This window comes from Coccinella septempunctata, chromosome 1 (genome assembly GCF_907165205.1).
Source record: "Coccinella septempunctata chromosome 1, icCocSept1.1, whole genome shotgun sequence".
Lineage (NCBI taxonomy): Eukaryota > Metazoa > Arthropoda > Insecta > Coleoptera > Coccinellidae > Coccinella > Coccinella septempunctata.
The window spans coordinates 53,082,137-53,105,622 of NC_058189.1; the positions used below are offsets into that span (position 1 = coordinate 53,082,137).

At 34.6% G+C, this 23,486-nt stretch overlaps 2 protein-coding genes across 2 annotated transcripts; both read left to right on the top strand.

Annotated features, from left to right (window-relative positions):
* Positions 1-360: 360 nt before the first annotated feature.
* Positions 361-8,716, top strand: LOC123322113 (WASH complex subunit 5). The gene is made up of 13 exons (XM_044909958.1): positions 361-537; positions 662-764; positions 920-1,111; positions 1,185-1,393; positions 1,591-2,686; positions 4,194-4,515; positions 4,726-4,943; positions 4,993-5,222; positions 7,378-7,550; positions 7,619-7,892; positions 7,967-8,175; positions 8,231-8,384; positions 8,458-8,716. The coding sequence occupies exons 1-13, from the start codon at positions 416-418 to the stop codon at positions 8,612-8,614; spliced, it is 3,459 nt and encodes a 1,152-aa protein (XP_044765893.1). The 5' UTR covers positions 361-415; the 3' UTR covers positions 8,615-8,716.
* A 9,662-nt stretch (positions 8,717-18,378) lies between these two features.
* Positions 18,379-20,771, top strand: LOC123307262. Its single transcript, XM_044889502.1, has 3 exons — positions 18,379-18,930; positions 18,990-19,278; positions 19,357-20,771. Exons 1-3 carry the CDS (start codon positions 18,379-18,381, stop codon positions 20,769-20,771), a joined length of 2,256 nt encoding a protein of 751 aa, XP_044745437.1.
* Positions 20,772-23,486: the final 2,715 nt, after the last annotated feature.

Below are 23,486 nucleotides of genomic sequence, written 5' to 3' on the forward strand. Positions count from 1 at the left end.
ATATTTTAAATGGTGCGTGATTTGTATAATCACATAGATATCATAACTCAGAATCCCTATCATAAGATAGGTCATAACCTGTTTTTATGAGCTCTTATCTTGCTTCATATTAAGGAATTGAACTCATGAACTCAATCAATTTTTTTTATTGAGTTTTGAGTTCAATTCAATGTATGGAGCAAAGATTATAATCTATAATCTTTGGTATGGATGGAGGCTGGAGGGTAGGGTTTTTCACCTGACCTATCTTAAGCCGTCAGGTACTGATGCCTTTCACTAGATGGCAGCTCAGTTGAAAATCATCTGTCACAACAATCAACATAACCTAAAATTAATTTTGAAAATTTTTGTTTTTCTTGTAGCAGTTGTAGTGTACTAGGTATTCGGACTGTGAAAATTATTCAATTTTCCCACAATGCCAGAATTCTTAGCAGAGAATAATCTCTGCGGACAAACTATTCTTAATTTAGTTTCCGGAGGAAATGCAATAATAGCAGAACTACTTCGTCTCAAGGATTTTATCCCAAAACTTTACATGTAAGTTAAAATTAATATTTCAACCTTCCAATAATATTCTTTATTAATTTTTATTATCCAGCCGCTTTGTTTACCCTTTTTTTGTGTGGACATAATCATTTTCCAAGGTTTTTCTTTTATGCAGAACTGAATCCAAGGCAGAAATACTAAAATATCAGGATATTATCTCAGATTTTTCTTACTTTGACGTTACTGAAGCACAGGAAGCTAAAATACGAAACAACGAGGTAAAAAATCTCTCAGCTATTAGGAAATTATTTTGAGTAGGTTCCGAGAAAAATACCCACTTTCAATAAATACAAACTGAAACGCCACTAAATATTCATTCAGTTGTACAGTGCAATTTTGATGCTGAAGAATTTTTATGAATACCATATTTTAGATCTTGCGTGATTTGGACGAAGAATTTAGGGATAATCACATTGATATCATTACCCGTTTTTATGAGCTCTTTGAAAGCATTCATTCCTTTGTTAATGACTTGAATCAGTTTCTGGAAGATTTGGAGGAAGGTATTTATATTCACCAAACTTTAGAAACAATTTTTGCTGATATCGAAGGTAAACAGTTATTGGTAAGTACTAGAAATGACACTCTGAAATAATTAACAGTAAACTTTTATAACGATAATGATCATTATTTTTCAGTGTGAATCTTTGTTTTTATATGGGTTGATGTTACTATTTGTTGATACACACATTAAAGGGATTGTAAGGGAAAAATTGTTAGTATCATATTATCGCTACACGCCACAGAGCAGCAATGCTCGTAGTAATATAGATGATGTGTGTAAGCTTTTTCGTGATACAGGTATCCATACCAGAAAAGTGACTAACTATCCAGAAGATTATTTCAGGTAAATGAAATTTTGTATTGAATATTTTGATTTGTAGGCTTTCATAAAAAAAAATTTTCACATTGAAAAAAATGCTTACAGTACATGTACATGAAAATTAAATTTTTTATTCTTTATAAAAATGAGATATATTGTTGTCTTGTTCTTTTCCGAGTCACTAAATTAGAATTCCAAACAAATATTTTGTCAAATTGCAGGAGAATCAAAATAAATTCAACATATGTAGATATGGTTCTTGGCCATTTAAGGACAGATGATGTTTATGGACAATTACAATTATATCCGCTTCCTAAACATCGTAGTACTGCTTTGAGCAGTCAAGCGGCTATGCTTTATGTGTGCTTATATTTTTCACCCGATATTCTACATTCTCATACTGCAGTTATGAGAGAAATAGTCGACAAATATTTTCCAGATAATTGGAATATTTCTATTTATATGGGCTATGTTGTTGATTTAATAGAATCTTGGGATGCTTTCAAAGCTGCTAAAATGGCCTTAAACAACACCTTGGAAACAGTAAATGTGAAGAATGTCTGTAAGGATTATGCCACAAATACTTCAGTGGTTTTAAGAAAATGCATGAAAATGTTAACAGAGGGTAATATAACAAAGGAGGTTATTCTAAAAGACATGAATCATATAATAACTTTGTTACGTGAATGCAATGTAATACTGAGATGGCTTATGCTACATACTTATACTAAACCTGGAAAAATTGAGAAAAATAAGCGTTCTAAACAAATTAGGGAGATGATCACATCTGAAACAAAGTATGATCAGGTTCAAACCTTCAGATTGTTGTTGAATACTGCTCAGTTAGAATTAACTGTGAAAGAATTATTCAAGAATATCTTGAGTGAGAAAGAAAAGCAGTGGAACAAATTGAAGAATGACAGTTTCAAAGATGTTGTAGAGTTATCTGAAGCTTTCAGTGGAAGTAAACCCTTGAGTCGAATAACCAAAAATAAAAATTTGGAAAAATGGTTTTTGGAAATTTCCAAACAGATCGATTCTCTGGTACTCGACGATACAAATTCTTCGAGAAAAATTGTTCAGTTGATTCAGGCCTTAGAAGAAGTTCAAACGTTTCACCAGCTGGAGTCAAACATGCAAGTTATTCAAATTTTAGGCGAGATCAAGCTGAGCCTAAATCAAATGATCCAAACAATGAGCATCAAAGAGGATAATCTGATAACCATTCAAGTTTTGGGAGACATAAGTTTCGCGTGGGAATTAATTGATTCTTACACTCCTATAATGCAGCTTGGAATCAAAAAGGAACCAACAGTGGTAAGGGGACATGATTATCAAAAAAAAAAAGGAAATAGAGGGTGTTTCATGCAAAGTGTCCACTAGAAGTTCACTGCGCAAAAAAATTAACGCACATTATGGAAATCTCAAATTTATTCTACAACTGAAGGTGTTCTCAATGATAATTATTATTATCAGAATTATGCATGCATATGTTATCCACTTTCAACGGTTTTCTTCAATACAGATGTTTTTTCCCAGCAGGAATAAAAAAAGATGATATTATCAGATTTTGAATGTATTGGCTCCATTCTAAAATCAGTTGTTCTCGATCAATTCTAGTGATCAATAGTTTTTCTTTCGTTTGATTTTCTACACTCGATCGCTATGCACCGCGAAACACGCAATTTGAACCAAGAGGAATGTGCCCAAGCGGTAGTTTTGCGAGAAGAAGGGTGGACATACACAAGAATTGCAGAAAGGTTTGGAGTTTCTCATACAAGTGTGTCCAGAATGTTGCAGCGATTCAGGGAGACAGGTATGAATGTCCGAAGACCAGGACAGGGTAGACTACGGGTAACAACTGCCATTCAAGAACGTTACTTGATAGTTTCTTCGTTGAGACAACGGTTTGCAACCGCTCGCCTCCTTCAAATTCAGTTTGAGCAAACTCATGAGGTGCAAATTAGCACTCAGACAATAAGAAATCGCCTCAGAGAATATGATTTAAGGCCTCGTGTCGCGGCAAGAGGCCCAGCTCGTACCCCAGCCCATCCATAATGTGCGTTAATTTTTTTGCGCAGTGTATTTGAAAAAATTAAGTTTTTCGTGTTTAACTATCACTTTTAGTTGAAGTCAATTCCAGATAGTCTTGAACGAAAGGTCCCCCTGACAAAAATTACAGAGTTGAAATTGAGAATATATTCTAGATTCTACTTGTTGTCCAAGTTAATCAGAATGTTTCTCTGAGAAGGTCAAAATTGACTCTAACCTTTGAGTATTCAACTCAATTCTCAAAGCTTTAAGACTAATAGTTAACATCGAAAATATTAATTTCTTCAAATACAACACCCCGTACTTTGATAGATGGATCTCAAAACTCTCTATCTAACGATGTTGCACACCCTATACCTAAATCTGAGAACTTCGGGAAGTTGTAACACTTAATTCAAGACTCCAAAAATGTGATAAATCCCAACTTCCTGTACAACAGGAAGTACCAATAGAATATTTTAGTTGAATAGAATTACAGCCATTCATTGTGATCCACAAATTTTCAAAAAAAAAATCTCTTTTGGTTCTCTGGATAGGTACTTTGCCTGTAACACTCAGTATAATTATTTTTTCTCATTCAGGTTAGCAAATTTAGAGCGATTTTTTTAAAGATAATATTGTTATGCCCAACTTACGGTACAACCAGAAGTACAAAGAGAATATTTTAGTTGAATAGAATTCCGTTAATTCATTATTATCCAAAAATTTTCAAAAAAAAATCTCATTTGGTTCTTTGGAAACTTTGCGTGTATAATTATTTTTTCTCATTCAGGTTAACAAATTGAGAGCGATTTTCTTAAAGTTAGCTTCTGCTATGGAAATACCATTATTGAGGATAAATCAGGCCCATAGCAAAGACTTAATCTCTGTTTCTGAATATTATAGTGGAGAACTTGAAATATATGTGAGGAAAGTCTTACAAATAATTCCTATGATGATGTTTGGGAAGATGTCTAGGATAATTGAAATGCAGACAAAAGTTTTAAAGGAATTACCCACAAGATTAGAAAAAGATAAATTGAAGGAATATGCCCAATTGGATGAGAGATTTGAATATGCTGAGCTAACACATTCAATTTCAGTATTTAGCCAAGGTAATTTTATGCATTGAGTTGTTGATTTATAAGATTTTTTGAAGGCATAAATCATCTTTCAGATGATAAAAAAATTTTTGAAAAATCAATTTTACATAGTAGGTAATCGTCGTCAAGTATCCTTTATGCTTATGTCACCTGATAGTAAAGAAGAAAATCCTTAATGGGGTAATTGTATTGACAATAAAATTTCTTGTTTAAAATTTGTAGGTATGAGAATGATGAAAAAAACGTTGGTTGGTGTAGTTTTCCTAGATCCGAAAAAAATATTAGAGGATGGCATAAGAAATGAATTAGTTCAGCGTATCTCCAAAGCACTACATGAAGTGTTGATTTTCAGTTCAAAATCTAAAACAGAATTAGAACAAAAATTGAACACTTTAGGGAATATAATGGAAGGGTACAAAAAGTCATTCGAGTATATTCAGGTAGATTGATAAACAAAAATGATTCAAGGATTAATATTTGTGTTTTCAGGACTATATAAACATTAATGGTTTGAAGATATGGCAGGAAGAAATAACTAGAATCATAAATTATAATGTGGAACAAGAATGTAACAGATTTTTACGATCGAAAGTTCATGCTTGGGATAGCCAATATCAGAGTAGAATAATTCCTATACCCTTCTATCTTCAAACTGATTCGATCAGTGAGAATTTCATTGGGAGATTGGCGAGAGAAATGATTAGACTAACGGACCCAAGGTATCAATTAGAATCTTTCATTGGTTGGGGTTGTGTGGTGTTGTGTTGAGTCTGACCAAAACTAGATTTTTCTGCCAAAACTGAATTCGACTTCTGTCTCAGTTTCGCCGGTAATAGTTGGGGAGCCGAAGAGGGAAATTCGGGATTTACTCGAGCGTGTCAGATTAATATAAAGGGACATACCTTGGACCCTGTAGAGTACCTCTACCTAAAATTAGACCTGTAGATAAGGGGAATTGTCTAGGACAGCCTGTCAGAATAGTAAAAAAAAAAGATCATTGTACATACTCGAGCGTGTCAGATTAAGATATATGTGGTTAATTACATGTTAAAAGTATATATTCTCTTAATCTGACAATTTAAGTGTGTCGAAAATGTGTGGGAGGCCGCCAAAGTTGCAAAAAAAAAACCTCACGTGTACATTCTCGAGCGCGGTGGCGTTTTTTCTTATTTTGAAGCTAATGATTCAAGAATAACGGAAAAAATATAATCTGACAGTTTTAGCAAGCCGAAACAATAAAAATTGGCCATAAAGATCACAAAAATCAGTTTTTTTGAATTATCTCCTTGCCTGGGCTTCAAATCTTTTTCGCATTTATTATAAAAGTTGTAGAGCATAACATTTTCTACAAATTTTGTCCCAAGCAATTTTTTCTACGTTCAAACGTTTTTGAGATATATGGCGATTAATGCGAGGTGTTTAGCGATACATGCTGAAGCGAAAATTCACTCGTTGGAAAATAGTACATTTTAAGGTTCAGTCACAGACAACACTAAAATTTTCGTGACTAATTTCGAAATTGTCGTCATAGAAATACCTTGTCATTTTGACAATTGTAGATTAGACTGGGATTCTACATTGACCTTGCCCTTTCGCATGTGTGGCTAAGCTCCTCGCCCTTATCACCCTCTAACTCGAGAACGGTTAAGAGTATGTAAAATTGCTTCAGACAAAAGTTGTGTAGAACTTTATTATCTACAACTTTCGTAATGAATACAAAAACGATTAGAGGTACAGGGAGGGAAATATTCGAAAAAAAGGGATTTTTATCATCTTCAAAGTGTCAGATTAAGAAAACCCCCCTGATTAGTGTCAGATTGATGGGTCAACAGGTTCACAACACCCAGATTAACCATCTGTATGAAAATCCGACACGCTCGAGAATGTACAAGTAACGATTTTTTTTTACATTTTCAAAGGACCGCTGTGACCTTGCGTCACGTCCTTGAAAAGTAGCTTCCTTTGGGTCCAATTAACATATCCTCAAAAAATCTGACACGCTGGAAAAAAAAATTTTTTTCACCATTTTCAACTCTTCCGTACGGTCAGTCCCACCGCGCAAACTGTCAGATAGGCATGAATTCATTATCAGAGAACCGTAGGGCATATACAGTATCTTAATCTGACACGCTCGAGTATGTACACCTGACGATTTTTTTTTACATCTTTGAGACCCTGCAGACGCTTTCCCCACCGCTAAAAGTGCATACATCATAGAACCTTTTTTTCTTTCTACCATCTAATCTTCAAAATCCACTAGGTCTCCACGACGCTCGAGTAAATCCCGATATAGCATCGTCGGCTCCCCAACTATAACGTTCGAAAATGAGCACAATCCGGTAGGTTTCGGAGTTATGAGTATCTTCAATTTCTGTTTCTTAATGTTCACAAAAATTCCTATCCAATTGCTTGCAAGTATTCAGAAAACAATTTTTCCTTTGGGGAGCAAAGCAATTTAGATGCTATCAAGCTAAATTTCGACAGGATTATGCGGATCTATGGTGTTGAGAATCCTATATCTCACCGCAGAGCATTATTGTAATATTTCATGATCCAGTCCGTTATGGTATGAGGGGCCTCTAGACTCGACTGGCCCTCACCAGAGATTGACTCAGGGCAGCATTAAAGGCGCTTTATATGTCTCTGAGGCAGCTTTCAAGGTCTCCCTGGAGGCGAGAGAACTACAGATTCTTCCTGTAAGGTTGCTGAAGTATTGCACTGCGAATTGTTTTTGCATATGGATGCCTTTCTTGAGCTGGTTAAAACAGGAGCAGTCTTGATTTTATACATATTACCATTACTCTGATATTACTAATATATTATGACGAATATAAAAAATTAATATTATCGATGGTAATTTCTGTCCTATTTCAGAAATAGTGTGTATCTTGATCAATCTACTGCTTGGTATGAGACGAAGAGCCATAAACCAATATTGAACAGACAAATCTTTGGTTTACTCACAAAAGCAATCGAGATCTCTGGAGTGGTAGGATTAGATAGACTCTTTTCTTTTATGATTATTACAAATCTACAGAAGACAATAGGTAATGAAAATATATTTTGTTCAATCATAGGTGAACAATTATTTGTTCATTTGATATCTCTATTACAGGCTACTTGCAGAACAAGCACGAAAAGCAACCTACTTGGTACTCTATAATTTCTACTGTGCAAAAAGATATCAAATCTGCTGGGGAAGTTTCGAATCCTCCAAAATTCTATCAAAACTGTGTCAATCGAACGGCAAGGCTGTGGCCTGAATTTCTGGATTGCATCCTAATTATAGGTCAGTTGCAGTTATTGAGGCAACTGATAGCATTTCATCTCAATCTCTTAGCTAAATTCAATGCTAGGAATTTGGAAGCAGCACTTCAATCTCTCAGCAAGTTAGTACTTGAAAAAACAATCTTGTTATGTCCTTTGCTATTGTTTTTGGATGATGAGTATTTTTTTATTTCAGAGCACTTTTATGGGACATCAAATATAGTAAAGATTGGACTCCAGATGAAAAACTTCTTCAGAATTTATCTCATTATTTTGATTACGCTGGAATCAACAATCCCTTTAATAAAATATATGTTACTTCTTCTTCTCATCTGGATTATACCATTACAATATTTGTGTTCTTCATGGCGCATAATATGAAATTATTCCATCCTGGTGTGATAGGTAGGTAGATTGATCAACTGAATTCTTGTTATTATTTATTTTTATGCACTTCCAGGTAATCTTGGTAAGAGAGCATCTGATCAGTTGGATGGTTATTGTTTTTGTCTCGGCATCCACACAGTCTTGAAACAGGCTCACAATTCCTTGAATGATAATTTCATCAAATTAATATCCAAGTACACCATGGATATGCTGTCGCATCATAAAAGGTGCGTGTTAGAAGTTTTTTTGTTCTCTCTCAACTAATAACTTATTCATGTAATATTTTTCGATTTGTTTCAGATCAAAAAATCCTGATTTATGTCTGGAAGCTATCAGTGCTATGAATTTCCTTCAAACTTATTCGAAATTCAGTGAAGCATCTGCTAAATCGTTTAGGACTCATCTTCCTGAAGAGATTATGCATTTGGAACTCACTCCTGCCTTGTTGAATATTTAGTTTATTCGAAAATTGTAACTTTATGAATAATGTTATATATGAATTTATATATTTTATATTGTACAGGTATATTTAATAAGTATTAAAATTTATCCATTCCCCAAAGTTATCTGTTTTTTTTTCAGAAACTCGCCCTGTGATATGTAATTTTTTTCTTTTTTACTTATGCATCACGATCCACGCAGGTAAGACCTAATATTGGGTGTACCGTGGATCAATGGAGCGCCGAAAGGAAGTTTATCAATAGGGCACTAACGCCCTGCTGTTAAAAAATCTGCGAAGCCATAGAGTATCAATATACAGGGTGATTCATAACTATTGGGACATAGGCTAAGGGCAGATTGTTTGGACCAAAATATGGCGATAGGACCAAATATACCTCAATAAAATATTGCTGTGGAAAAAGATAGAGGGCGTTAAAGTTGAATTTTTTTTTCGTTTTTTGCTAATAATTTCACTGTATATTTTTTCATCCGTTTCAAAGAAAAACACAATGAACAGTTCAGAGCATCGGAAGGGGATTTGAAGTAACGATTTATTTATTTTATTGATTTATTTGGACGATGAAGCATAATATAAAACTATGTAACATAAAAAGAATAAACTTAAATTAAATGTTCTACGTGGTCTCCTCCGACTTCTATGCCTTTTGTAATTCTTTTAATAAAGGACTTTCGAACTTCGAAGAAAATATTATTCTGTCCCCTTATAAAAAAATCAACTTTAACGCCCTCTATCTTTTTCCACATTTTTTTTCTGATTTTATTGAGGTATATTTGGTCCTATCCCTATCGCCATATGTTGGTCCAAACATTCTGCCCTTAGCCTATGTCCCAATAGTTATGAATCACCTGTATACAGGCTATATATAGGGTGGTCCTATAAGACGTTTACGGAGAACGGATCATAGGATTGTTCTGAAAATTTGGGAACTAGGGTTTACGCTTCTTATCTATCTGACCAAAATATTTTCAATGTTGCGACGTTGCCGCATATACGAATGATTACTACAAACTTTGTTATTCCAAATGGGACGCTCTATTTATTATAACTTTATATTCGCTTCTCTATCCCCATCTGAGTATTTTTGTCTAGTATTTTTCTATCTTTATTCCTGATACTTTCGGATATATTATTAACGGTTTTCTGCAAAAAATGAATCCAATGAAATAGGCATAGAAAAGACATTTCATATTTTGGGAAACATAAAAGCTGAAATTCTCAAAAAAGGTCACTGAGATCGCGAGGATGACTCTCGTTAAGATGTCTAAAAAATGTATTTTAGACATATTTTAACTTTCGTGTCGATAAAACTTGGTTTGTTATATAAGGGTGTTCCAAAAATTCTTCGTTTTTTCACTGAATACAGAAACAGCAAAAAGTTGAGTTTTTCAAATGAAACATCCTACTTTTCATCTGATATTTTCCGAGAAAATCGAAATAGGCATCTGATGTTCCCATATGAAAACCTCATGGTTTTGGAAATAAAATCAAATTTATATGAATGCAGTGGAGGGTGAACATTATTTGCTAGTTATGAAAAAAGATCCCAGCTTCTTACAAGCTCTGTTTGGATGGATTACACGTGATAGAGTTTATTAATGAATGTAATTTCTCAACGTTGTTTATTTATGATTAAATTTGCGTTTCCCTTGGCCAAAACTTTTTTTTGACGCATAAAACCTTGCTCCACTGATTTTCAAATGTGAATGAATGAAATTTCGAATTATATATCACTTTTTCCACTGGTCTTAGGACTCAGCGTGAGACTACTTATATACAGGGTGAGTTTTTACTCATACATACTGATATTCGAAGAGTAGATACTTGAGGTCCAAAGAAACACTATTTTCCTATACCATCTGTGGATCTTTTAAACAGAGTTGTATTGAGCTAATAAATATAGCCAATTTATCAAATTTCACAGATACTTATTTTTAATTTTTGAACATCCAAATTACTCGAAAACGGAGCATTATACGGGAAAATATGAGGAATACTTTTATTTTACAAAACGTTCAAATATTCATTAGATAGCGTCCAACTTAGTTTCTATAGTTGGGTTCTTTGAATTTTTGGTATTTTTATGGTACGTAATGGCGGTCATAATGAGGAAAATCTAAGACGTGGGTGATATCTCTTAATCAAATGAATGAACAACTATATTACGAAATTCATTCGATGAAACCGTTTGTGAGATAGGGCTAAAAATGAAATTCTTTTATGGTTTTTCAACAGCCTGTATCTTTTAAACCGAGCCGATTCGGAAGAAATGGTAAGGGAAAAAAGTGTTTCTTCTGACCTCATGAATCTACTGTTAAATATTTGTACTAAGTAGTCAAAGACTTACCTTTTACCTTGAATAAGGACAAAGGACAACATTCGTTCATATACGTTGTGGCGGTGTCGTTATAATTATTGTAGATTCGATGCTTGTGCGAGCTATATAAGATCAAATTTTTCTATTTTAATGTTGATTTCAGATGGTGAAGTTGAAATGTTACGAAGAATTTTATTTCAATTTTGATTTGGAAAGGTTAAAATGTCATGGTTTATTTCCATTTTTCGAGTCTATAAACATTCAAGATGATCTGTTCCTGATAACAAAGAGAGAAACTCGCAAATCGTCTACATAATCTAGATTCAATTAAATTAGAAGAAATCCATAATTATTGTCTTCGGCCAAAATAAAGGTACCGTTATATAGGCACCCACGATTAGTCATTCTCCTATGTTGTAACCTCTGTCGGTTACACCGAATGGGAGTAATAAGAATTACCTATCTGCTTATTTTCGAGATCCATTTCCTTCACTTTCTCCCGGATCCGGATTCGACTTGAACTCTGATGCACTCTGAGTTACAACATTATTGCGCCTCACAAACAGCCCAGACCCTCAAGATCACTTTGAGGCCGTTATGGACGAATGATTTTTCCACCGCCATCAATAGGGTGCATATTCTGAGCAGAATTGTAAGCCGAAATCTCCTCAACCCTAGGTGTAGGGGCTATCAACCCTAAATTTTTAATAGGGTATAGGGGGTGAGATTTACCTCAATTGAAAGATCACTTGTCCTTCTGGATGAATACTATGGTTTGCAAATTTTTATTGATTCCTTGAAGTATTTACAGGAGGTGACAATTTGAAAGCTTGCCAGGCCAATTATGTCTCGACAAGTATGTTTTCGAAGAAAAAGCCGGAACAGGTCAATTTTTAAAGGGAGGAGGACACATATTTTGAGCAAAATTGTAAGCCGAAATCTCCTCAAACCTAGTGCGTAGAAGCGGATCCAGGATTCGATTTTTATGGTAATGCACAAAAATCTTTAGGCTTCTTCTGTTCTCAAGATAAAGTGAAAAAAAAAACGGTTATCGGTCAATCATAAGAGAAGTCATAACACGAAAATATAAAACGAAATATGTAGTCTCATTCAGAGACGGGTTCAGATCTACCAGATTCGAGTTTTGGTGGACTATTCGAATCCACTGAGATAAATTTTCGCAAATAGGTTTGAAAATCATATGAAAATTTAGTGCAAGCGAGGAAAGAATTTTTGGTCTTGGGGGTGCGTACCCCCCTGTGCCCCCCACCTGCATTCGCTACTGCCTAGGTGTAGTGGCTATCACCCCTAAATTCTTAATAGGGAATAGAGGGTGAGCTAAACCTCAATTGGAAGACAATATGTCCCTCTATAATACTATTGTCCTCCAATTGAGGTATAGCTCACCCTTTTTCAATATTAAGAATTTAGCGGTGACAACCCCTACACCTAAGATTTAGGAGATTTTGGCTTACAATTCTGCTAGAAACATGTCCCCCTCCGAATTAAAATTGACCTGTTCCGGCATTTTCTCTGAAAACATCCTTGATGAGAGATGACCTGGCAAGTTTTCAAATTGTCAGCCCTGTAACTACTTCAAGGACTCAATAAAAATTTGCAAACTATAGTATTCATGTAGAGGGTCAAGTGATCTTTCAATTTAAAAATTATTCTACTAGATCTTCTCACGTGCAACTGAGTGATTTAAACGGGATCTATTCATTATTCTAGTCATTATCAAACGATAACAGCGGATCGAAATAATGAACCGTTAGCCACAACAACGAAGGAACGAAGACATCCACTTTCGTTTTCACTCAATGACTTGTTCCTTCAGCGGCTGCATGTTAAATAACCTTGTCTTGTATTGGCATCACGCAACACTCAACTCCTAGGGATTCCCGAAAACAATTTCTGAAGCGGTCATGGTATGGTTTCGATTTCATTTGCTAGTTCCTTGAACTCATAACGCCATATCTCACTATTACGAATATATCTAATGGACATATTTCTGCGCGAAATGTTGCAGAATTTTGATTCGGAGAAGAGCCAAATCTATAATATACAGGGTGATTGCTTCTGAACCTCACCCAAAATTATATGGAGAACTACAAAAGATATTTTCATAAAATTCATTTTCATCATTTCGATTATACCTGACGTACCTATCAATTAATCAATTTCGAATTTTTCGAATGGCATCATCACATTTTTGGATTCCACGTGGAATTTCGATCATTACCTTAGTGATATTACTTAGTCACGTTTTAGTTGGGGAGCCGAAGAGGGAAATTCAGGATTTACTCGAGCGTGTCAGGTTAATATAAGAGGACATACCTTGGACCTTGTAGAGTACCTCTACCAAAAATTAGACCTGTGTATATAGGGGGAATAGTCTAGGACAGCCTGTCAGAATAGTAGAAAAAAAAACCGATCATTGTACATACTCGAGCCTGTCAGATTAAGATATATGTGGTTGATTACATGTTGAAAAGTATATATTCTCTTAATCTGGCAATTTAAGAGTGTCGAAAATGTGTGGGAGGGCGCCAATGTTGCAAAAAAAAAACGTCACGTGTACATTCTCGAGCGCGGTGGCGTTTTTTCTTATTTTGAAGCTAATGATTCAAGAATAACGGAAAAATATAATCTGACAGTTTTAGCGAGCTGAAACAATAAAAATTGGCCATAAAAGTCACAAAAATCAGTTTTTTCGAATTAACTCCTTCTCTGGGCTTCAAATTTTTTTCGCATTCATTATAAAGGTTGTAGAGCATAACATTTTCTACAAATTTTGTCCCAAGCAATTTTTTCTACGTTCAAACGTTTTTGAGATGTATGGCGAATAATGAGAGGTGTTTAGCGATACATGCTGAAGCGAAAATTCACTCGTTAGAAAATAGTACATTCTAAGGTTCAGTCACAGACTAATTTCGAAATTGTCATCATAGATATAACTTGTCATTTTGACAATTGTAGATTAGACTGGGATTCTACATTGACCTTGCCCTTTCGCATGTGTGGCTAAGCTCCTCGCCCTTATCGCCCTCTAACTCGAGAACTCGATTAAGAGTATGTAAAATTGCTTCAGACAAAAGTTGTGTAGAATTTTATTATCTACAACTTTCATAATGAATACAAAAACGATTAGAGGTAAAGGAGGGAAATATTCGAAAAAAAGGAATTTTTATCATCTATAAAGTGTCAGATTAAGAAAACCCCCCTGATTAGTGACAGATTAATGGGTCAACACGTCTACAACACCCAGATTAACCATCTGTATGAAAATCTGAAACGCTCGAGTATGTACAAGTAACATTTTTTTTTTACATTTTCAAAGGACCGCTGTGACTTTGCGTCACGTCCAAATTGTCAGTCCCTTGAAAAGTAGCTTCCTTTGGGTCTAATTAATATATCCTCAAAAAATCTGACACGCTGGAAAAAAAAATTTTTTTTTCACCATTTTCAACTCTTCCGTACGGTCAGTCCCACCGCGCAAACCGTCAGATAAGCATGAATTCATTATCAGAGACACGTAGGGCATATACAGTATCTTAATCTGACACGCTCGAGTATGTACACCTGACGATTTTTTTTTTACATCTTTGAGACCCTGCAGACGCTTTCTCCACCGCTGAAAGTGCATACATCATAGAACCTTTTTTTCTTTCTACCATCTAATCTTCAAAATCCACTAGGTCTCCACGACGCTCGAGTAAATCCCGATTTAGCATCGTCGGCTCCCCAACTATTTTCCAAGGATATTTGAGGTGCTCATAGCTACTTTTGTCCTTGAACGTTAGTATGGATGAACGTTAGGATGAAATTTTCAGGAATTATTGTTGATGCCATGTTGTAGGGGAGACCGGGGTTGAAAGTCACAGTTATTATGTTTTTCATTTTACTGCCCAAGTTGTTTGTCTAGAAATTACATTTATACAGGGTGTCTGTGAACAAATGCGAAGCACTTAGGGAGATGATTTCGCGATGAAAATAAGCAAGGGTAGTTCTTATAAATTTTTTTCGAAATCGACCTCCCTTCCAAGATACAGCCTTTGGAAGGCGATGACTAGTTGACAGTTTTTAATTTTTTTTACGGGTTCTTGGAAACATTGAGTCATATAACTATGCATTATATGAAGCACTAAGTAGATGTTACTGACATAATTTTTTTAGATTTCATAACTTTATTACTTATTAGGGGTTGAAAATAAAAACTCCTTCAAAAATTGTTTTCGTGGGATAGATTTTCGAAAAATAAAATTCTTTTATGGTTTCCCATTCAATTCTGGAAAAAAAGTCTCTTGCAAAATTTCGATACAGTCGATACTTTTTTCGGAATAAATAAAAACTTACAAGCAGTATACGAAGCAGAGAGTTGATGCATGTATTTTAGAGGGAGGTAGTCATTCTATAGAACACTTATACGATGAAACGGAATGAACAGTGATCAGAACTGCTTATAAGTTTTTATTTATTCCGAGAAAAGTATCGACTGTATCGAAATTTTGCAAAAGAATTTTTTCTCCAGAATTGAATGTAAAACCATAAAAGAATTTTATTTTTCGAAAATCTATCCCACGAAAATAATTTTTGGAGGAAAATCATTAGAGGTTGTTATTTTCAACCCCTAATAATGAAGTTATGAGATCTAACAAAATTCTGTACGTAACATCTACTTATTAATACTTCATATTATGTATAGTTTTATGACTCAGTGTTTTTTAGAACCCGTAAAAAAATTAAAAACTGTCAACTCGTCATCGCCTCCCTTGAAAGGGCGGTCGATTCCGAAAAAAATGAATAGGAACTACCCCTGCTTATTTTCATCGAGAAAGTATCTCCCTAAGCCCTTCGCATTTGTTCACAGACACCCTGTATATCAATAGGTCCTTTCGTTTGCATAAAAAGTGTAGCACTTTTCTACACTCGATTTGATTTACACCAGTGTAGAGGAGGTGTAGTTTATCTACACCTAGTCAAAAGGAGGTGTAGATAAACTGGTGCAGTTTATCTACACCTAGTCAAAAGGAGGTGTAGATAAACTGGTGTAGTTTATCTACACCTAGTCAAAAGGAGGTGTAGATAAACTACACATCCTCTACACTGGTGTAAATCCAATCAGCAAACGAATACTAAAATCGAGTGTAGAAAAGTGCTACACTTTTTGTGCGAGCGAACGAAAGGACCTATTGGATAGCTCAATTAAACTTGTTGGAAAAATACACAGAGAAGTTTACCTTACATTATCTGCTGAACAGATATTTATCGTTTTTGTGAATAAGATAAGAGAAATGTGACTTTCAACCCCGTCCCAGGGATGGTTGTCACAGTGTCTGGGGTAGATAGTCACATATTAAATCAAATGTGGCAGATCAAAAGGAACACTTATTTATCAAATTATTATTTTTATTGAACATATAACGTTTCTTTATTCTATTGGTACTGCACGAACAACAAAAGTGTCACCTTATAAATAATAGAAATGAAAAAATATGCTTCAAACGAAAAATAACTTTTAACGAACTCAGATAATTCTGGCAACAAAAATATAATCATAATATATGTAATTTATTTGTACGCTATAGTTACTTAATAAGTCTTAAACCTTTCGATACGAAATTATAATAGATATAGGTACATCAGTCTGAATCACAATTATGGCAAATGTAGCTTGGAAGCCCAGGTGTGCATGCTCATAACTTACAATCTTGGCACTAGATCCAAACTTCTCTAGACTTGCTAGCAGAGTATGGGGACAAGCAGGCTAGACAAAAAATGTCATTCTCTTCCTCGCTGTCGACAGCTTTCTTTTTATTTCCTTCAGAAGCCTTTTTCTTTTCCTTATACGTTTCTACCCTATGTTTTTCATTGTAATCTTGATGAAATTGATGATGGATTTTGTCGCTCAATCAATCTTTGGCTGCAGATTATGAGATAATAATCACCAAGGGTTGTGATGCTGGCTGCATGATTTGTTCTGCCATCAACTGAAAGAATAGTCTTCGCATCATTGATCTATTCACATATAAGAGACTCGACAGTTGTTTTGTGTAGTTGAGATTACAAATCTTCAGGTGCAGATGAGAGAAACTGAAAATTAATTTGGTTCGGTGGATAATTTCGGATTCTGGCAAGATCGTTATCGGGTACCGATAAGATAAACATATTTTACACTAATTGCATGTTAATTGCAGTTACAGTGTTGCCCGATTGTAATTTTCTTCGAGAAGTTGGGGAGTAGAATGATGGAGTGTATAGTATGTAAAACAGTCAATGGGCTAACTACAGTATTGTGTGACAGCTGTCAAAGGTCAACCCATAGGGAGTGTAGTGGTCTCAGTGCTACTGAATTGAAGGTGATGGATCTGCGTGGAAGGAGATTGCTCAAATATTATTGTGAAGAATGCCAAAATGGGTTAAGAGTGCTTCCAAGTTTACTGCAGAAAGTTGATAAACTGGAAATTGAAATCAAGAAGATCGGAGATTCTATGGTTGGGAATTCGCGTGAAATTCAAACGTCTGCAGATGAAAAGGAAGAAATTATAAGCGAATTAATAGACAGACAGAGCAGATCATCAAATATAATTATTCTGAATGTCAACGAACCCAACATGAAAACTCAAAAAGAAAGAATAGATGAGGATAAAAGAACATTGCAAAAAATTTTAGAAAACTTCGATATTGAGAAAGAGAAACTTATACCCATAAGGCTCGGAAAATTCGTTGCAGGAAAAGTAAGGCCGATCAAGGTTGTGTTGCCGTCTCCAGAAATCGCAAAATTGGTCCTGAAGAATAAACAGCTTGTTTCAACACCGAGTGTTAAAATATTTCGGGACCAAACAGTAAGCCAGCGTTTATATTTTAAAGGTGTAAAAAATCAATTGCAGGAGATGCAAGCTAGAGGGGAAGTTGATAAAGTCATCAAGTATATCAATGATAAACCTACAATAGTATCCGGTATCAATAAGAATGTTCAAAAAAACTAATAAAGAAGCCTAATATACTGTTAAATGAGGATGTACTGTATGTGAATGCCCAAAGTGTTATGAACAAAATTGATCAACTTAACCATAGTCTAACGAGTTTCAATCCTAAAGTAATTTTGTTAAGCGAAACTAGGACTACTAGAGATATTGAAACATCTGAAATCAAAATAGAAAATTATAGAGTATATAGGTGCGATTCAAAAAGTAGACAAACGGGCGGCGTTTTAATTTATGTCAAAGATTGTTATGAGTGTTCTTGTGTTAAAACTTTTGTACTTGATAGAAATTATTGGTGTATGCTCTTGAAAGTAAATATTAAACCATTTGTATGGATTGTAGGATGTGTCTATCGCTCACCATCGGGTTCTGAGGCGGTTTTTTTGGATGAGTTTGAAGATGTTTGCGACTATGTAACTTCTAAAAACTGTCGTTTTGTGCTGGTAGGTGACTTTAATATGAACCTTCTGATAGACAGTTATTATGCTAAGAAAATAAAGATTTTGTTTGAAAATTATGGTATTACACAATTTGTCAAGGAACCTACTAGAATAACAGGCGACAGTGAAACACTTGTTGATTTTGTAATAAGCAATGAAGATAATATTATTGCACATGTGCACGATAAACCCAAATTGAGTGATCACTCTGTTATATCTGTCAATTTGAATTGTGCGTCTTGGTCTGGTACTGGTGTTAAGAGATTGTTCCGTGATCTTGGCGTTGACAATATCGCCAGGATCAAGTCTGTTCTGATGGGTGTAGACTGGGGTCTCGGGACAGTGGAGGTGGATGAAATTTATAGTAGATTGAATGAGACCTGTCAGTGTGTGGTGGATGAGATTGCACCAATTAAGTCACGTAAATATAATTCTCGTGTGCCTTGGATGGATAGGGAGATCGATAGAGAGATGAAGTGTAGAGATGAATTGTATAGGTCCTTCAAGTACTGTACAGGAGGGCAAAGGAATGATGCATGGAATGCATTCAAGAGAAAAAGAAATGATGTGGTGAATATTTTGAAGAGGAAAAAGCGTGATTATTTTGTTAGAAAAATTGATAATTGTAGGGGCAATTCCAAAGAAATGTGGAGAACCTTAAAAAACTAATAAGCGTGAATGAAGTCGGGAGTGCAAATTCTAAGTTCAAGGATGGTAACGATGATATTGTTTTTAGAGAACCACAGATGATAGCTGAGCGTTTCAATGTGTTCTTTGTTCAGAGTGTTGCTGACATTGTTGATGCTTTTGATCCTCATACTATTTGGTATAACAGTGACAACAATTTATATAAACCCTTTAGCAATTTTGAGATGATTGGTTTTGAACAATTAAAAAAGATCATGGGAACTATAAAAGGTAAATTTTCTATTCATGAAACACTGAATGGGAGAATGTTAAAAGAATTGTTTGAAGTTGTGGGTGATGCTATTTTAGCTTTGGTAAACACCTCATTGGAGAGGGGACAAGTACCGGACTTGTTGAAGATTAGTACTGTTATACCTATTCCTAAAGTTGTTGGAACGCTTAACGCATGTGAGTTCAGGCCAGTTAATACATTGCCAACTATTGAAAAAGTCCTCGAACGCACAGTATATGAACAATTGTTGAGACATGTTGAGTCGAATGAGATATTGATGAGTAATCAGTCGGGTTTCAGAAAAGGGTATTCTTGTGAAGCGGCTCTACAATTTATGATCACTAAAATTAAAGTTGAAATGGATTCTGATAAATATGTTGTGTGTGTATTTTTGGATTTAAAACGGGCTTTCGAGACAATTGATAGACGAATATTAATGCGAAAATTACGACAATATGGAGTTAGTGGTGTGGTTTATGACTGGTTTGATAGCTATTTAAGAAATCGAAAGCAAAAAGTCAGGTTCAACGATGGGGTTTCAGAAGAATTGGATGTAGACTCTGGTGTTCCACAGGGGAGTGTGCTGGGACCTCTTTTGTTCTTGTTGTATGTGAATGATGTTGATCTGTTTGTGCAGTGTGATTTGATAAACCTGTTTGCGGATGATAAAGTCATTGCTTGTTCAGATTGTAGTTTGGATGAAGCAGTTAGGAGGATGAATATTGCGTTGGAACAGATTGGAAGGTATCTTATGTTGAACAGGCTCAGGCTGAACACCAGTAAAACTAAAGTAATGATATTCACTAGTAGATCCAAGTATAATCTTGTTGATGTTGATGGTGTGAATTTGGGAATAGACGGGCAGAGACTGGATGTGGTTGAGCATGTGAAATATTTGGGTTTCCATCTTGATAATACCCTGTCCTTTGAAAGGCACTTCGATTTTGTTCACGGAAAGATTTCAAAGAAACTTGGTTTCTTTACAAGATTGGCGGCTGATCTGACCCCTACTTCTGAAATATTGGTATACAATACCATAATACAGCCACATTTTGATTATTGTTCGACCATTATGTTTTTGTTTAATGATGGCAAATTAGAGAAACTACAAAAACTACAGAATAGGGGAATGCGTGTCATTCTGGGAGTAAACAGACGTACACCCATTTTGTCAATGTTGGATGCTCTGCAGTGGCTTTCAGTGAGGCAGAGATTATATTATTTCACAATGATTTTTATACATAAAATTTTGATAGGTTCTGCTCCTGATTATTTCTGGACGTTTGTTGATTTTCCCGAAAGCATGCACGGGTACCGGACTAGGACTGCTGGCAATTTTTATTTGAGTAGAGTGAATTATAGTAGAAGCATGAGATCTTTAATATATAAGGGTTTTCAGGAGTACAATGCTTTACCAACCAATATTAAGGAATGTTCCAATTTGAGAGATTTTAAGTGTGAAATTAAGAAATATGCTAGGATTAAGAAATGAAGCTTTCAGCAGAGTATTTGTATTTTTAATCTATTTATTTATTGTTGTAGCGTGTTAGCAGTTTTAAAAATTTTATTTATTATGTATCTTCGTGTTTATATTAGGCTTTTCTAATTAATTAAATTATCTATCTATCTATCTATCTGTCGCGCTTATGACTATCCAATAATAATTATAATGCATGTTTGTTGACTATATTATTGCATAATCGAAAAAGCCCAGATCCACTTACTTATTGTTAATTCGCCGTGTTGAAGCATGACTCAATGTCGTATGTCTTTGACCTACATCTCAGTTCCTCGAAGAGAGTATTGAGTGATATAATTTCTTCGCTATTTTGTTACTGATGAGACCCATAGGAATCCAGAGAGTCAGAGAGAAGAGGAAAAATTTGATTGATTGATGCATTCATCAATAATTCAGATCCAGACCACTAAACTTTGATCCGCAATTTTTTTTTTCCTGAAGGCTCTGCAAAAATTAGGATTTTGAGCTGAGGTGGCTGACACTTGATGAAAATCCATGAATGAACTAAAGGAACTGAATTACATACATCATTTTTACGGAGATAAAACTACACTGGTTTCGCTATAACAATAAAAAAGAAATAATAGAGATTCTTCAGCTTTGAACTAAGATTCCTGCATTTTAGAAAAATACTTATTCAGTTTGAATTTGTTTTGGGTACAACACCGATTTGGTAGAGTAGCAACAAATTTTTTTGTAACTCATGTATTTTGGTATACCGAACAGAGAAATTTTCTGATAGGTCATGAAAGCTTGTCCTATTCGACCAATTTTACTTCTATCAATAACTTTGGTATATTGTTCATTCAATTTTGATGAAATTTTCAGTGTAGTGCAATGTGAATGAGTAAAATCAATAATACTACATTTTTCGAAATACCCGGTTGTTATTGTGATAATTTCAGTTTTAGTGTGCAGAGGTTGAAAAAACACCCTGTACATTGCGAGGTCAAAACTTCGTTATGCGTTTCAGATTCTGACATGATGAGTCATTATTTCGGTGATTTCAATTTTTGGCACACTTTCGGTTTTCCAAGAAAAGATTTTTGAAAAAGAATAATATCGAAATTTCGCTCAAATGCAGTGGAAATATTCTGGACTAGCTTTATCGTCAATGGATGCAAGATGAAAAGCTGTTCCTAAGTTCTGAAACAGTATTACAATTCAAAAAACCATATTAAATTGCTCATATTCTAAATAAAATCATTCAATGGAGAATATCTCTTCATATGCACATAAACCATAAAAATCTACATAAATGAAACTATACGAGGCATGCAAGGCGAAATTAAGGATTAACAGAATATTCACATTGAATTTCCGAAATGATTTCTTCTTTTTTGAATACATGTTTGTGCTCTTTTTATGAAATTTCCCATAGAATTTCTGATGAGATTTGGATTTTGCTCCAAAATATTACAAACCTCGAAAATTCTTTCAATAAGATGTTCTCTACTCCTAATTTCTACATTATATCTATACATTATAATTTTTTTTGATAAAAAGTGTCGACTTTTGAAAAAAATGTGAAATGGATTAATTTGTGTTAGTTCATCTTGCTGGTGACAAGAAACAGGCACTCTGAATATTTTATTGCACTAGGAACGTGTGCTAGAAACCTTTGAATAGTTTTGTATTTCAAAAATGTTCACTACTGCCTTCTGGGGTTTTTTAGCTAGGAAATTTAAGACTACAGCGCATACGCCATTTTGTACCCTGTATTACCACATATTGAAGGAGACATCAGATACGAAATATATTCGGCTGGAGTTTCTTGATTAGCTTCAAATTTAAGGATGACTTAGTTCTAGCCCCCATTGAAAAATGTTTCAGAATTCAGAAAAAATCTGATGATCGAAAATGGATCAAGTTCTAATTGAATATTATGCCTTGCAATATAATTCTTTTAGATGTTAAGAGGATAAGCAATGAAATAATCGAAATAAAACAGTTCCCGATAAAAACTGTAACAACATGTATAGTCCAAGGAGAAAAACAACATGTTTTCCGTTGTACAGTGCTGAGAACTAATTCTAATGAAAATTTAGTTTCGAATATGGATTTTCTCAAGTGTCGGTCACATTTATTCAATATTAGATGAAATATATCGTTGAGAAGGCTTTTATAGAGGCTATATATGAAAGAATGGACCTGAATACCTGAATAGCAGATATCAGACTAAAAATACATAGGTAATGTGGTTTAAATGGATCTTTCTTTTTTCAAATAATCTCTAGTGTACTTTCATGCTGATTCAAAAATTTTTATTGATTGAAGAAGTATATTTTATGAACCGAAAGAAATTGTCAAATTAACTCAGGCCTTTACATACCCACTTTATCAGCTTTCAACACATTTTCCATGCAGGAAAAGAATAACATCCAGTGAAATCAATTAGATATACTACCTTTGAAAAAAAAACCTGCAGGGAAACAGATCACTGCACTCAGTAGTGTCTTACTAATTCTCCCTGTGCAATAGAAATGAACAAAAGCACAAAATTAATTTAATTTCCACAATTTCTAATAGCAGCAACACTTTCGATGTAATTTTCTGAAAATGAATTCGAAGAAGTGTTTACTGTATTGAGTTTCATTTAAAAAAAATGGCCTAATAGGTCATCAGAAGTACCATCTACTTTTGTTCTGTTATTAATAATGAAACGTTATGGTTTCTATACAAGATCAA